The 15,474-nt window shown below is 38.8% G+C and overlaps 1 protein-coding gene and 1 long non-coding RNA gene across 3 annotated transcripts in view; one reads left to right on the forward strand and one right to left on the reverse strand.

The window, feature by feature from the left end:
• Positions 1 to 1,212: 1,212 nt before the first annotated feature.
• BTF3 (basic transcription factor 3) lies at positions 1,213 to 8,355 on the reverse strand. 2 transcript variants are annotated; one of them, XM_082457412.1, is made up of 6 exons: positions 8,218 to 8,355; positions 7,583 to 7,651; positions 4,157 to 4,270; positions 3,630 to 3,831; positions 2,425 to 2,481; positions 1,213 to 1,512 (listed from the first exon to the last, which is right to left on the reverse strand). In XM_082457412.1, exons 2-6 carry the CDS (start codon positions 7,649 to 7,651, stop codon positions 1,466 to 1,468), a joined length of 489 nt encoding a protein of 162 aa, XP_082313538.1. In that variant the 5' UTR covers positions 8,218 to 8,355; the 3' UTR covers positions 1,213 to 1,465. The 2 variants fall into 2 exon arrangements, with proteins under 2 accessions (XP_082313538.1, XP_082313537.1); XM_082457411.1 differs by having other exon boundaries at positions 7,980 to 8,324.
• Positions 8,356 to 8,464: 109 nt separating this feature from the next.
• LOC309658610 overlaps positions 8,465 to 15,474 on the forward strand; it is a 30,165-nt gene continuing 23,155 nt past the window's right edge. The window contains exon 1 of the long non-coding RNA XR_014262315.1: positions 8,465 to 8,586. This is a non-coding gene — a long non-coding RNA (uncharacterized lncRNA). The remainder of the gene's footprint in view (positions 8,587 to 15,474) is intronic.

A 15,474-nucleotide genomic window follows, 5' to 3' on the forward strand; every position in this document is an offset into this window, starting at 1 on the left:
TCTACTCCAAGACTTCCAAACCCTCTGCCCTCCAGGTAAGCCACTCCACTTGCCTTGGCCAATTATATACAAGAAGTGATACTTGTATCACTTTAAGAGCCAGCACGTGACCCACCATCTTCTCACTCTGCCAGGAAACTGAGTGTCCCAAATAGAGGTTGCTCCATCAGTCTGGGACCTGGAGTGAGTATGTAGCACAGCCCAACCTAACCCACAGTAGTCTGGAGACATGTACTTGTTTCCTAATTTTGTAAACCACTGAGACTTAGTCCTGCTTACTGTAGCAGTATACCTTAACAGAACTGATACACATCCTTTGAAGAAAATACAATGTTAAGATGTGCAAATATTTTTTGCACAGCATCTCATTTTTGAGTTAATAGTTGACTTTTAGATATAGCTGTATAGTACCTTCAAAAGGTACTTTCCAATTAGAATGAAAATTTAAAATGAATTCTTATTATTGCAAGCAGAAACTAAGGCATTATGACTGCTAATACAATTTTTTAAAAGTAGCCCTATATTGAGGGAATTTTCTGGGGTAATGGAACTGTTCAGTATTCTATGGTGGCAGTCATATTATGTGTTAAAATTCTTACAACTGTATACATGCATGTCAATATTACTGTTAACTTAAAAAGTAACAAAAACAACTTTAAAGAAAAAAGTAGTCCTCTTCATTTAAAGTGTTATCACTTAAGGAAGATACGGTGACATTCCTAACACAAACACTACTTTTTTTCAGGTATCTTAGAAAATACACTACATAGAATGGAGTTAAGAGATTAACTACTTTAACTTTTTTGATGTAACCTCGGTTATATCTACAAAATGGAGCTACTAGTCCCTACTTCATAAATTGAGAATTAAATGAGAGAAAATTAAGTGTTATAATACATATAAGGCACTCAGTATATGTTTACAATATAGACAATATTAAGAGAAAAATACTCCTTGCTTACCCACGAAGGAATATGCTAGTCTCATAATTACACCCATCACAAACCATGGAAGCCCTGAGGCCTGCTGGAGAAAAAAGTTTTCAGACATAAGAACTTTAAACCACCTTTGATACTTACACTGTCATCTTAAATCTTTAATCAGATTCCATCCATGGTTATCAGTCATATTACATGCCATGATTAGCTTTCTATAAACAATTTTGCTTTCTGTGTACAAATCAGTATCAATGAAATAAAATATAAAACCGTATACTAAGCAAAGAACTTTATTAATCTTTGTTTCAAACTTTATTCCCAGGCTTCCTCAGCTTAATTAGCTGCAAAGAATGAATTGTATATAAGCAAAAACTGAAAAGAGCTGCAGTGTCCAGGGGCTTGGGCTTAAAAATATTAGAGATCTAGATTTTATCAGATCCATAAACAAAATTTTAAAAAGCAGTCATAATATAAAATAGCAGCTCCCAGTAACTTCAAGATTTATCTTCTTCAGAAGCTGACTCAATTCAGTTTGCTTCATTCTTGGAAGCCTCATCAAAATTCTCCACAAGATCTAGGAAAAGGAAAAAAAAAGTAAAAACTCAGAAAAAAAAGCCAAGTCTACAAAAATAATCAGCAGGTCTTAAAAAGAAGATAGGGAAATGCTCTCAAAATATATCCTACAGTTAAATTAGGATATAAATTTAGACACCTGTTTTTATTTCCAATGAGACCACTACTCAATTTGGCATATTTTGAAGTGTATATTTTGGCATATAATTAATACAAGGGAAAGAGGGAAATTATTAACTTGCCGATGACATAAATATTATGCTTAAAGAATATGTATATGCCCTACCCATTCCTGCCCCACTCCAAGAATTAGTTAAGTAATATTAGTTATGTGGGGGACAGAATCAAAGAATACCATGACACACAATTTGAAGTTTTCCTGGATTCCTGAGGATACCTGTCTATGCAATGTGGAAATATTTCTGAGTCTAGGGAGTCTACTGCCCAATATCTGTTTTACAATAAAATAAATTATCCAATAACAGCTAGGATAGAAAAATGCCTCATGATTGCCAAAGGAGTTTTTCTGCTGATTTCAGAATGATTATATAGAAGAGTTTTCTACAACTTCTCCATGCCTTCTCATACATTTATGGATCTCAAAGTAGGAAACAAGGGTCATTTGTGATCTGCAAGTACCTACTATATTTAGGTTATTACATACATATCTATTTACACAATATTTAAGGTTAGATACCTTTTTGGGATCCCAAACAGAGAAAAACCAAGCCTACAAGCCTAACTCCCAGGTGAGTAACACTGCATTATTTTTCTCATTCTCCCTTTGCCCCACTTTACCCTATTTCACATACCTCCCCAACCCCTGGCCTAGGGTAATCTTTCCTATAGTACAAAGATTCTTCGTTCTCCCTTGCTAAGATTCTCTAGTTTAACCACAAGTGAAAGTTCCTACCTGGAACTTCATCATCATCATCCTCTCCAGTAGCAAGTGGTGCTTTTCCATCCACAGCTGTGAAAGGAAATGTAAATGTTCAATGAACACTAACCAAAACAACAACAGACGAATGGTCAAGTGTTGTTACAACTTATGTTTATGGTGACATTTGGGATTTCTTTTACAGTACTAGCAACAGCATGATAGTCTGACGTCTACAAATGAGCTAGAATACTAGTACCAGCCAACACACCAAATTCCAAACCCATTCTCCTTTCAATCCCTCTCACCTACAACAGGGTACAGGTAAACCTACATACCAAAAAACCTTTACTGAAGTGAAAATAAAATAATCAAAAAATTAAAAGTGCCTTTGACTGGTAAGCCTCCACTCTCCTTTTATTACACAAGAAAATGAACTACACTTGAGAGCTGAGACCTCACAGTACTAGCCCTGTACAATTTTCAGTGGAATCCTTCAAAAGCCTACCTCAGCTCTGAAAGCCTAAGACTTTCTAGAACCTCTTAGGTCTTTTGGCATGACAAAACAAACAAAAAACACCAACACACACAAACTGATTAAAGCAGAGTGAGCAAACCCCAAGAAAAACATGGATGACTAAACAGCAGACCATATAATAAACCTGTCTCACTTCTACATTTCCATTCCTCAAAATTTTAATCAGAGAGCTTCAGCATAAAGTAGCTATACCCCCTGATATACACCTATTCAACCACACAATTTTCTGCCCCGAACAAAATCCTTATTACAGTATAATTAAAAACACCAGAATAGCAGGAGGCCAATTCTTAAAGACTATTGGTAATACCAACTGAATTTGTACAACTGAAGAAGTTTAATAATTTATAATATATTTAAATATATTTCAATTAACTGTCAGTTATTAAAAAAAATAGAAGCCCAAATTAACATTTTCATCATTTCCAGCTAATAAAGGTAAAATTTTTAGTCTCTGATCCAAAACAGAAAGCTAGTAGAAAGCAAACATTCCACTTAATCAAGTGTAACGATCAAAGCATACTAGATAAATTATTTAACACACCAAGAACACCTGCTTAAAATCAGTATAAAAATTGGTATTTCTTAGAGGAAAGTCTGCATTTCCAAATTTAAAAATATTCATATCCACTGTGCACCCTAAATCTTAGAAATTTACTGACAAATCAGTAACCCTGGGCAAAACTGCTACTAGGAAACTCACATTGTTTGGGCAGAGCTTCAGCCAGTCTCCTTAAACTGGTCAGACTGTCTGCGCCAAGCTGGTTTAAGATGCTGGGTAGCATTTCTGTCAGCTGCTTTGTCTCAGCATGGCCTGTAATGGTGAAAGTGTTTGCTGCCAGAGATGCCTGAACTTTAGGGTTGTTAAAGTGGATCACTGTTCCTTGGTTTGTGAACATATTCACCTAAAAAGAAAAAAAAAAAATTGTTAAATTAGCAACACTCACCAAAATCCCTTTAAAACCAAACGCTGTATTAAGCAAAAGCTGAAGTCTACCTAAGTAACCTAGTATTTCACCATGATGCACAAGCAAAATTCTGCCTGAAATGGAAAGTGCAATCTAATCCCTTTTACACTTAGCAATCTCCCTGATATTAATAGAGTAGAAACATATTTTAGAGAGAGAAGAAATTCTGTTGGCAGTAGAGTCAAAAAAATCATTTAACGCACGAACATTTAAGTTTTCAATCAAATCTTATTTTTGTAAAGAAATAAAATCTGACACTTACCTCTTCAATACCAGAGATATTGTTTACCCCTAACTTCTTTAAAGAGAACTGAAGTTTTTTGTCGTCTGCTGTGGCTGTTCTATGAACCACCTTCTTCTTTCTGCGAGCAGTTCCCTAAAGTGGGGAGAAAAGGAAAGAACACAGCATATGTTTATACCACAAGAGTCATTTTCAAATGGACAGTTTCTAATTCCTTTCTGACCTCTCAATCTGTGTAAGAAAATTACCATAACCACAAACTTTTATGCAGTGAGTAGGTATATTAAGGCACCGATGGAAGCCAAAAGAGGAGAATGAAAGGAATTGTCTAAAAATCCTTCATAACTTCTAAGCTTCTAGTTTTGTCAGATATAAAGGAATGATCTTTTCAAAGTTCTACTTTTTACATTATCTGCTTTACAAGTGAGCATGTCCCAACCTAAATTAAGCCTCATTTAGAAACTCCATATGCAGAACCATTAACCTTTTCAGTTTTTATATTAAAGAAAAATCAACATCCATTAATATTCACAGACAAGATACTATAAGACACAAATATGTCTATATATAGACTTCTACAGCTTCCAAGAGTAAAATCTGAAGTAAAATCTATCTTAACCTAGCAGGTCCCACACGATCTGCCCTGCCCCTCTATGCCACTCTTGACACTCCATCTTCTATCACACATGTAAACTCATCTTCAGCCAAATAAAGCTCTTTGCTGTTCCTTAAAAAGGCCAAACAGGAGCCTTTGCATATACTGTTCCCTTCTTCCCCTAACATCTGCATGGCTCCCTACCTCACTACAGATCTCCGTTCTTATGTCACCATATTGGAGTGGCCTTTCCCAACTACCCAATGAAAAACAGTAATTCCCACATTCATTTCGTATCTATCCAAGTTTATTTTTCTTCATAACACTTATAAGAGAGAAATACATTTTATTGTCTTCCCTCACTAGAACATAAGCTCCTCGAGGGCTTCGATTCTGTTTATTGAGATAAACCTACTATTGAGTACTGTATCTGACTCATTGAAAGCACACATCTTGATGAATGAACAGAATACAGGCTTCAGGAAAACTTGTCTCTTGTACATATATGCCAAATCTCCAACCTCCCTCTTCTCAAAACTCTTTAATGACACTCTCATGGACTCTCTCATACAGACTAATCCGTTCATGCAGCACATAAGGCTCTTCATGGAAAGGCTATCACCTACTGACTTCACCTTCCCCCAACCTCCACACCAATTCCTATCCATCCTTTTAAAATCCTGCTAAAGCCATCATCTCTTCTGTGCCTTCCCTAAACTGCCATTAACACCCCCAAACCAAATCATTCCCATCTCTGTATTTTGAAAATGCTTCTGTTCCACTGTGTATTACACTGTGAAAAGAGGTTTTTGTTTTGTTTTGCTTTTTTTAAGATGCCTATCTCCCCTACTAGTAAAGTCCCCCTCTAAGGACTTTAAACTTCTTAAATTTTATACTCTCAGGATCCAGCAATAATAAAGGCTTAAACAAATCATAGTTTAACTGAAGAAAATATCAATAGCTACAAAAAATACTGGTTGCCAAACACCCCCAAAAACCTTTAAGAATAAAGATCATCTTGAAGCGATGTAGATACCTGGTTTCCAAAGAATCCTCCCTAAAAGACATTCCAAAGAACTACTATAAGATTCTAAAAACAAAACCAGCCCACATTCTATAGGTTTCATACACTTTACACTCAATTTTTACTGAACTAAAGGGCTTTCATAGCATTTACCTAAAAAGTACCTAACGCTTTCAGATTTCTCTAAGGCAACACTAACTCATCTAATTTCACATTCCACAGTAAGTAGGTTTCTTAAAACATGAAGAAAATGTTTCCATATTACAATGACAGAAATAGTTCCTACATTAACTAAACAAAGTTTAATCCTACATAAGCCTTAAGAATCCTAGAAAACCCTGACTCTCCTTTACCCTAGAATGATGTCACTCACAAGTTAAAGACTAATGATCAGAGTAACAACAAAAAGAAGGCACACAAGCACATTATTCAAATGACTCCTTGTGAAACCTGCACTAAGAGGAATGATGGTTAAAAATGCCAATATAAGAGCACCCGAACACTGACCCACAAGGAACATGAGTTTTCCTGGCACCTGACGGCCACACCTAGCTTGTAACAACTGCTAACAAGGACACGAAACACCTACTGCTGTTAATGGGTAGGTGTAGATCTTGAAGACCAGCTTGGGGGCACGGGGGGAATCAGGATACTTTCACTTCTGGCAAAATCCAGTAATTAACAGATATACATCTTATTACTTAAATCTAAGTGCAACTTTTGGCTATTTCGCAGTAGACTCTACTTGAAGGTAAATGCTTGAAGTGAGAAAAACTAATAGATAATAAACTTGCAGCATGGAAGCTTTACAAGTTTTACCAAGTAAAGACACGCTCTGTTTCAACAAGCTACCACACCTTGTTAAATACTAGGAATGTGCTAACACAAGGTAAAATACAACTAGGTAGACCTCTGCTAGAGTGCACTTCTGACTTAAGTAAATTAGAGAACCTAAAACTTACCAAGTTCAAAAAAGAATCCCCTTGAAGGGGACCAATAGCCACCAGGAAAGATCAATTAACCAAAACCCGATCATTTAAAAACCCACCCGTCAATCACTCTCATTCCCTCAGTTTCAGTGTAATTACAAAGCAAAAATGGAATGGTATCTGCTTAGGTAATATTTCCAAATCCACAGTCATTGCTCTTAAATTAAAAAAATGTACCTATAAGAACTACATCTTCAAATATCCTAGAAAATACACAACTACCCTGGGTTGTATTTAGCTAAGAAAGGATTACAAAAGGTCTTAATTTACAAGAGGCATGAACTTCCAACTATTAAGTACCACAATTATCCACAACCATAAACTAAAGTTGAAAAGATGGGTGAAACTTAGATTCAGTTAGCTTAGTTATTAAAAAAATAAATAAAATAAAAATCAAGCACTGACTGTATACAACTTAGGTTATAAAGCCAATGACAAAACAAGTCAAGGGTATTAAGGGTCACGTGATGATCTAACCGAAATGACATATTTTCTTTCTAATTAAATTAGGAAACACTTCTGTTCTACTTAAAATACTGTAACACTGAAAACATCTACATAAAAGCAAAGTTTGCAGTTTAAGTGCTCTCTTTATCTCTTCGCTTGCATGTTTTTCTTCTAATTTACAACCTACACGTCTCACTGATACACTACACTGTATACCTAATTTAATCCCTTGCCACTCCCTTCATAACGATTTGCAAGCTCTGTGAAATGCCCTCTAGAGACAAAGTGACAAGCCAATCCTATTAAAAATGCAAAGGAGAAAAAAACCTAAACCATAAAACTTCAAAAAAAAAACCCCAAAACCCAAAACCCCCAACGCTAGTAAAACTTACTTTCCCACCAATGCGCACTTGTGCCTGCAGTTTGGCGAGTTTCTCCTGGTTCATGATAGTTTCTTTCATCTAGAAAAACAGGAAACCCTCAGCGAGGAAAGATCTAGTTCACTCTAGCATTCCACGCTCGTTATTTCCCAGGACACCAGCGGAATAAACGTCCTACACAGGCCGAGGCCTGGATCCCGAACCACCCCGCCAAGCTCCCGAACTTCAGTTCCGAGGGGGCCCAAAGAGCACCCGCTTTCCTACCCCTCCCCCGCTCTTTAACGGCCCAGAAGAAGGGCTCTAACCCACAGCTGGTCAGCGCCTCCCACCCCCCCGGCCCCGGCCTGGCCTCGCCTCGGCCTAGCCAGGGCCTGCCCGGCCCGGCCACTTTCCGCAAGCCTCGCGGTACCTGAGGCTCCTGTCCTCGGGTTCCGCCGCGAGGTGGAGGAAGAGACGGCGTCGCCTCGCCCCCAGGGCAGCCGCCCCTGGCCCGACCTCGACCCCGAGAGTCAGCCTGAGTGGGTGCGCCTGTCCGTCGCATCGCCTTCCTCTCCTCAGCCCTGTCCCTCCCTGTCTCGCTCCTTCCGGGCACTTCCCGCCCCCGTTCCCGTCCTCCTCCCACGCCGGCGTCCAGAGCCTTTTTGTACCTTGTTGGAGCGGAAATGGGGCCGCGCGGGGGACTAGGGTTGGCGCTCAGGGGGGTCTCGGGCAGACCAGCTGAGATAAGGCGCACACACGCGGGGACGCAAGATGGCAGCTAGAGGGAGACCGGAAGTGACGCAACGCCACTTCCTCGGAAAGTCAGGAAACGGACTACGCCGCGAGCTCAGCGGCTGGCTGCGCATGCGCGGCCTCAGGTCGCCGCGTTTGTGAAGGTACCCTGTGACCGTCCTCTCGTGGTCCAGCGCCGGCCGGGTGGAGACTGAACGAAAGACTGGGCTGGAAGCACCGCGAGTGACCCTGGGAAAGGCTGTGGAAGGGTCAGAGAGCACGGTTCTTTGCACAGTTAGGGTTGAGTAAGTCGGTCCTGTCTCAGGGCCCCAATCCCCAAGTTCTTCATCCTCAGAAGAAAGGGCCTGTTCACGTTTGCGGAAACGATCGGGGAGCCTAGAGTGTGCTTACCCCTCCATTCGCTGGGAGGTGTAGATTGTAGCGATCATCCGAATGTTTTCGAATTTCCCCTTTGGCCCGAATGAGCCTTTACCAAGACGTTTTGTAAAAAACGAAGCTAATTTAGCTTTCACAGATTAGGTGGTTTGGTTGGTTGCGGGACCATGGTTCAGAATTTCTGTGGAGCGTGTTCAGAATGCAGACCTGAGCCCCACCTCTCAGCGATTCAGTCTGACTGGGGATGGGACCAGGTAGTCTGCATTTTAGCAGGTGGCTAACCACCTTAGACCCGTGACTGTGATTACCTTATTTCTTTTGTGTCTTAGACAAAAAGTTGACTCCTTGATACCAGTTGGTATGGATTTGACGGTTAGCGATTCACAGTTGAACAAACTTTACCTCTCTTAGCTGAGTAATTCAATCAAAGGAGAATTTGTGTCCGGTGTGTTTGGGGAGGCTAAACTGGTGTGAGTTAAAATTTTCTAAACACTAGGACAAGCTTTAAGACAATCTTAAAACAACCGATATTAAAATTGGCAATTTAAATCAGAATGCTTCCTGATCAGCCTTTTTGTGGTCTTAGCTCTGAAAAGCGTTTGCATATTAAAAAGTGAGTCGGAAATCTAAGTTAGAGAAAATACAGTTTACATAAAGCAAGAAAACTTGTCTAGGTGCAGATTTCTCCCCAGTTAAGATTAATGTTTTTGTTTTTGAATACTTATCTAATGTGAATTTGTTAGGATTGTGACCTCTTTAGGAAAATAACTGATGAGGACCGCTGTGTTGCTTTTTAGGATACTTGTAACAGTTGATATTTTCTCAAAAAACAATGTTGCTTCTATTATTAAATATGAGTCAAGTTTATTACAGAAAAAGGAGTTTGTACTATCAGGCTCTGGGGGTCACTGTCTTAACAATAAGGGTCAAAATGACTGTGCTGTAGGAATATTACAAAATATATAGAAATCCCCCTCTTTTTGAAAGTATATCTTTGTTCAGGAACAGTTTTCCCCCCTTCCTCCATGTTATACTGATGGCATTTGAAACTTCCTAGTCATGTGAGGTTTTCTGAGTATTTGCGTAAACACAGGTTTCTACTTAAGTAACCGGCCACCTGATTTTCTTCACCTGTTTTCAGGAAATGTTCCAGATTTTAACTTTCCTTTGGTTTCCACTTTACTCTTGTTCTTTTGTAATTTTTAAAACTTTCATGTGTTGAAATCATGAAAGATTCCCTAATAGTAAGAAAAGAAAATTTTGATTCTGACTCCTGGTTATTTTGTGAGTGGTCAGGAAATTCTGATTCTGCTAATATTTACATACCAGTCTTTTAAAAGAAATAACTGAAGGGATTCCTCCCCCACCCCCTGAGAAAATAGCTACTAAGTTGCCATCTTAGCTCAGTGATGGCAAAAGAGTAACTCACATTACCACTTCCTATGTGCTCCCAATGTCTATGACAAATATGGTTAGCTGGCTCCCACACTTTACTACTGAGCTTGAACAAACCTAAGAATCATTTACTCAGCACTCAACCTGGCCTTTGTCAGTAGAGCGAGTAGGCAAGACAGGGGAAATGTGCAGTCCTCCTTGGTTTATGGTTTATGGTCTAATTAACGTCTATGAATTGTTTTCACCTCTCAGTTGGACTTGAGTCTGCTTCAGTAAGAGCTAAAATATTTATTTTATATTATGTTTATTTCTTAAGAGCCCCATTCTGACCCACAAGAGGTACTGGAGATCACTGAGTATAAATGTTCCTGTGCTTTCAGTTGCTTCATTTTCTGGCCCCTTGACTGATAGCCACAATGGATTTTTTTTTTTTTTCTTTTAAGTTTCTAAACCTTCTTAAATTCTTCTTCTAGCATCCCCACCTTTATAAAGTTAACATCTATACCTCATCTAGCTCTTAGTTTAAGTGTCTCAGGAAAGCTTTCTCTGACATCGCCAACACCATTAAGTTACATCCATCATACTCATTTTTTTTTTTTTAAGGAATGAGCTATTTTTTTAATAAATTTTATTTTACTATAAATTTATTTATTTATTTATTTTTGGCTGTGTTAGATCTTCATTGCTGCACGCGTGCTTTCTGTAGTTGCAGTGAGCAGGGGCTACTCTTTGTTGTGGTGCAGGGGCTTCTCATTGCGGTGGCTTCTCTTGTTGCGGAGCACAGTCTGTAGGCACGCAGACTTCAGTAGTTGTGGCACGCCGGCTCAGTAGTTGTGCCTCCTGGGCTCTATAAAGCAGGCTCAGTAGCTGTGGCGCACGGGCTTAGTTGTTCCGCAGCATGTGGGATCTCCCTGGACCAGGGCTCAAACCCATGTCCCCTTCATTGGTAGGCAGATTCTTAACCACTGCGCCACTTGGGAAGTCCCCATCATACTTATTTTGGTTGTGGTATTTTATTAAATGCAAAAGGAGAGGTTGATAATTTTGTTGAGTTGATGGAGAATTGAGAATTGTTGAACTAGGAGTCTTAATAACAATTTTCCACTGGGTTAATATTGAGTGTTGGCTCCTTGATTGTTGAATCCTCACAGAAATCTTATGAGATAGGTACTTTCCGTATTAGTGGTGAGGGAACTGAGGCTTAGAGAGTTAAAGGTGTGAAAATAGACACACGCAATCTCATCTTCCCTCCACCAAGTCTATCCATCTATATGCATCTGAACCTATAGATATTGCCTTCCTTCCTGTTACACATGAAAGAAATAGTCTCTCTACTTGTTTATTTCATTCAGGACCTTGGTTCTTCTGTTATTGTTTCCCTCCTATATCTGTTTTCCCCTTTTCAACTAGATCATTCTGTCAGTGCACTGAATATGCCTTAGTATCAGGTATCTTAAAAGGGAGCAAAACAAAAAAATTTTGACTTCTGTTCCCGTCCAGCCACTACTTAATTTTTGCACTCCTCTTTATAGCAAAATTTCTCCCCAAATTGTCTAAACCTCCATCTTGGCAAATCCAAAGACAAATTCTTAGTTCTCATTTTAGGCAGTATTTGACATACTTGGGCCTTCCACATTTTTGAAACATTTTCTTCTCTAAGCTTCCAGAATATCTCACCTCCTGGTTTCCTTTTACTTTACTGACATCTCTTCAGTCTACTTTGCTTTATCTTCTTCCTCCAACTTCTAAATATTAGAGATGCTCACATCTTAGTCCTATGTTCTTTTCTATCTGTACTCTCCCGAAATGGTTTCATCCAATCGCATGACTGTAAATATTATCTTCATTTTGATAAGTCCCAAAATTATAATTCCAACTTTTTGAACATCAGACTGAATATTCTTTTTACATTATTATAGAAAACTTCATGTACATAAAAATAAAATAATATAATGAACCTCCATAGGTTTATCACCCAAGCATCAACAATTATTAATATGTAGACTCATTATTCTTAATATGGTAGGGTGATTATTTTTCATTTTTGATGTTGACATATTTGCAGACCTTTGTTCCATATATACTTTAGATTTTGTTCAATTATTTAAAATTTTTTAATTGGGATTGATTGTGTAGATTTATTTGGGAAGCTTATTTATCTTTACTCATTATTGTATGAGTCTGCGTTCAGTTGCAGGAAATAGATCCAGCTATTTTAAATATATAAGGATTTAATATGGGGAATTGGTGTTCAGAAAATTGTTTAAAGGGCTGGAGGAGTGGGCTGTCAGAAATGAGTCCCAGGATAATACTGCCAAACTGGGCAGTTAAGGGAGCTACTACCACTGTCTCCACCCATCAGGATGATGGAGAATCAAGACCCCACAATTGGAGTTATTGATGTTAAGAACACACTATGGTAGCTACAATTCAAGAATAAACAAGTACTCAAAGCAAATGACTGCTTTAGAAAGCTGTTGCAAAAAAAAAAAAAAAGAAAAGAAAGTTGTTGCAGAAAATAGTTAACATTATCTTCATCTCCGTGATGCCTACCAACCAAAAAACAAAGTAGCAGGAAGAAGGCTTTTGCCTTACTTCTACCTTCCAAATTTTACTTAAATGTACCTATCTAATTGGCAGAAATCATTTACCTCTAGAACCCTAACTGCATGTCTGGAAATGTATTGATAGTATTTAACTTTTTAAGATTTATAGGATAAGGAAGCAAGCTTGAAAGAAGTTTGAATGAATGCTGAATCTTCACATTCATGAATGTAGTGCAAAATATTTTTCAAATATTTTATATATTTCAATAGAGAAAACCTTCTGAAGATCTTGTACATTCTTTGTTAGCTGGATTCCCAGATATATTATAGTCTTTATTTTTTTTAATCTCTCCTATCTTAGATATTGCAAATATCTTCTCCTGGTCTGTTAAATTTGTCTGTAGTACCCTGGTTGAACAAAATCATTAATTTTTGACCCCAAGGTGATCAGCCATCAAGTTACAGAAAATATGAGCTACAGAAAAAACATGTTAAATTATTCCACAGAAGGCAGTCAACAAAATTCAGGTTATAGGAAATGACAGGACAATTAATCTGGTATTTCAACAAATAAATTTTAAGGGAAAAAAAAAAAAAAAGGAGAAAGGGGCTTCTTTAGATAAAAATAGACCTAAGAGACATAGCCAAAAAAAAGAAAGAAAGAAAAACCAGGCAGAACTAGAGTGCTTAGGGATGCACGCTTAGGTGATGAGAAGGAGATTGTCAGAAACATCAGGATAGTAGCTATTCTTGGGAGGAGAAGAAGGGTTGTAATTGGGAGGAGACACATGGAACATTGCTAGGGTGGTGAGCAAGGGTCTCTCTATTCTGACCTGTTAGTGGTATGCAGTTTTCTGTATTTGCTATACTTAACAATAAAAGTTTTTTAAAAGGACATAACACAACATATATAATACAAAGTTATGTGCATATTTAAGGTCATATTTCAACACTAAAGTGGTGTGATGTAAAGAGAAATGTATATTTGGACTTTGTCCCAGGTTTCTGGGCCACAGCTCCTAACACCCTTGGAGTGTTAAAAGTGTCTTCTGTATGCTAATGAGATGACTAGTGTCATGCTGGGGCCCCTGAAGATAGCTTCAGGTTGGGTCAGGTTGCCACAAAAGATCAAGAGAGGATTAAAGGGTTGAGGGTTGTAACTTTCAGTCCCATCCCTCCCCTCTCCTCACCCCTCCCCCCGCCCCCAAACCTCCAGGGAGGGGAGAGGGCATAGAGGTTGAGTTTAATCACCAATGGCCTGGCGATATTTTACTCAATCATGCGTATGTAATGAAACCTCTATAAAAACTCGTAAACAAGAGGGTTTGGAGAGCCTCCAGGCTGGTGAACACATCCAGGTGCTGGGAAGGTAACAGCTAAGAGAGAGCATAGATACTCCAGAAATCCCCCTCCCGCATACCATGCCCTATGCATCTCTTACATTCGGCTGTTCCTGGGTAGTATCCTTTATAATAAACCAGCAGTCATAGGTAAAGTATTTTCCTGAGTTGTGTGAACCACTCTAGCAAATTTCTGAACTTGAGGAGGGGGTCATGGGAACCCCCGATTTACAGCCAGTTGGTCAGAAGTAAGGGTGGCGAAGGACTTGGGACTGGCATCTGAAGTGGGGGCAGTTTTGTGGGACTGATCCCCTTTAACCAGTGGCATTTAATGCTAACTCCAGGTAGATAGTGTCTTCATCAAATTGAATTATTGGACACCCAGTTGGTATTCCAGAGAATTGGAGAATTGGATATTGGTGTAAAAAAAAAACAAAACCAGCCACTCGAACAGGTACCTTTTTGGGGGAGGAGAATAGGAGTGAAGATAAGGGAAGAAGAATACATGAGATGCCTGGCATGGATTGAAGATGACTATGCTAACAGTGGCTAATGTCTATATAGCTTTTACATTAGACATTATTCTTAGTGCTTTACGTATATTAATCCATTGGATCCTATGAAGTAGGTACTATTACTCCCATTTTACAGAAACAGAAAACTGAGACACAGAAAATGTTAAGTAATTTACCTAAGGCCACAGTGCTGTTAGTGGCAAGGGTGAAATATGAACACAGGCAGGCAGCTCCACAATCTGTGCCCATATCTATTATACTGTGCTACTGACTACTAGGGAATATGATTATCTCAACTCTGTACCTGATACCCGACAAAAGTATATTCAACTGCTCACTCATTATCTCTACCTAGATGACTAACAGACTTCCCAAATACGCCACATCTAAGCCAGAACAATATTTCCCATCCACCATTAAATCAACACTAAGAGTCAACTCTTTCCTTTTTTCCTATAACCTCCCATATCAAATCCATCAGCAAATGTTATAGGTCCTACCTCCAAAATATATCCCAACTTTGACCACAGACCATATTTACTGTTTCCAGCCTAATCCAAGCCACCATCACTCTCCTGGGCTACTACTATAACAGCCTCCCAACTTGCCTCCCTGTCCCCACTTTGCCACCTGCAGCCCATGCTCCACACAGCAGACAGTTTTTTTACAAAGCAGATATTATTCCCCTGCTTATAGCATTCTGATGGCTGCCCATTGCATTCAGAAGAAAATCTAGACTCTACTATGACCTTCAAAACCACACATAACCTGCCCTTAACTACTTCTCATATTTTATCTCCTGTTACTCTTCTCCTAGTTCTTAAAGCATCTTCCATATTTAGGCTACTCAGAGTACACAACAACAACAAAAAGTTTCCTTGACCTCCATTTTTATTTTGGAAAATAAAATAATAGGGTCAAAATATTAGGAATGATGAGTTTATCTCAGTCTCGGGGAAGTAGTCATGTAAAGTAACATTTGAACTGACCACTCCCCAACC

This window comes from Balaenoptera physalus (assembly GCF_965194825.1).
Source record: "Balaenoptera physalus genome assembly, chromosome: 3".
Classification (NCBI taxonomy): domain Eukaryota; kingdom Metazoa; phylum Chordata; class Mammalia; order Artiodactyla; family Balaenopteridae; genus Balaenoptera; species Balaenoptera physalus.

What these genes read in the sequence shown, in the direction of transcription:
- BTF3 (XM_082457411.1), bottom strand. Translation starts at nt 8,111, where the DNA reads ATGCGACGGACAGGCGCACCCACTCAGGCTGACTCTCGGGGTCGAGGT. An exon ending in CCCGAGGACAGGAGCCTCAG is followed by an intron (nt 7,652 to 7,979) that starts GTACCGCGAGGC and finishes CTGTTTTTCTAG; the next exon opens with ATGAAAGAAACTATCATGAA. An exon ending in ATATCTCTGGTATTGAAGAG is followed by an intron (nt 3,832 to 4,156) that starts GTAAGTGTCAGA and finishes TTTTCTTTTTAG; the next exon opens with GTGAATATGTTCACAAACCA.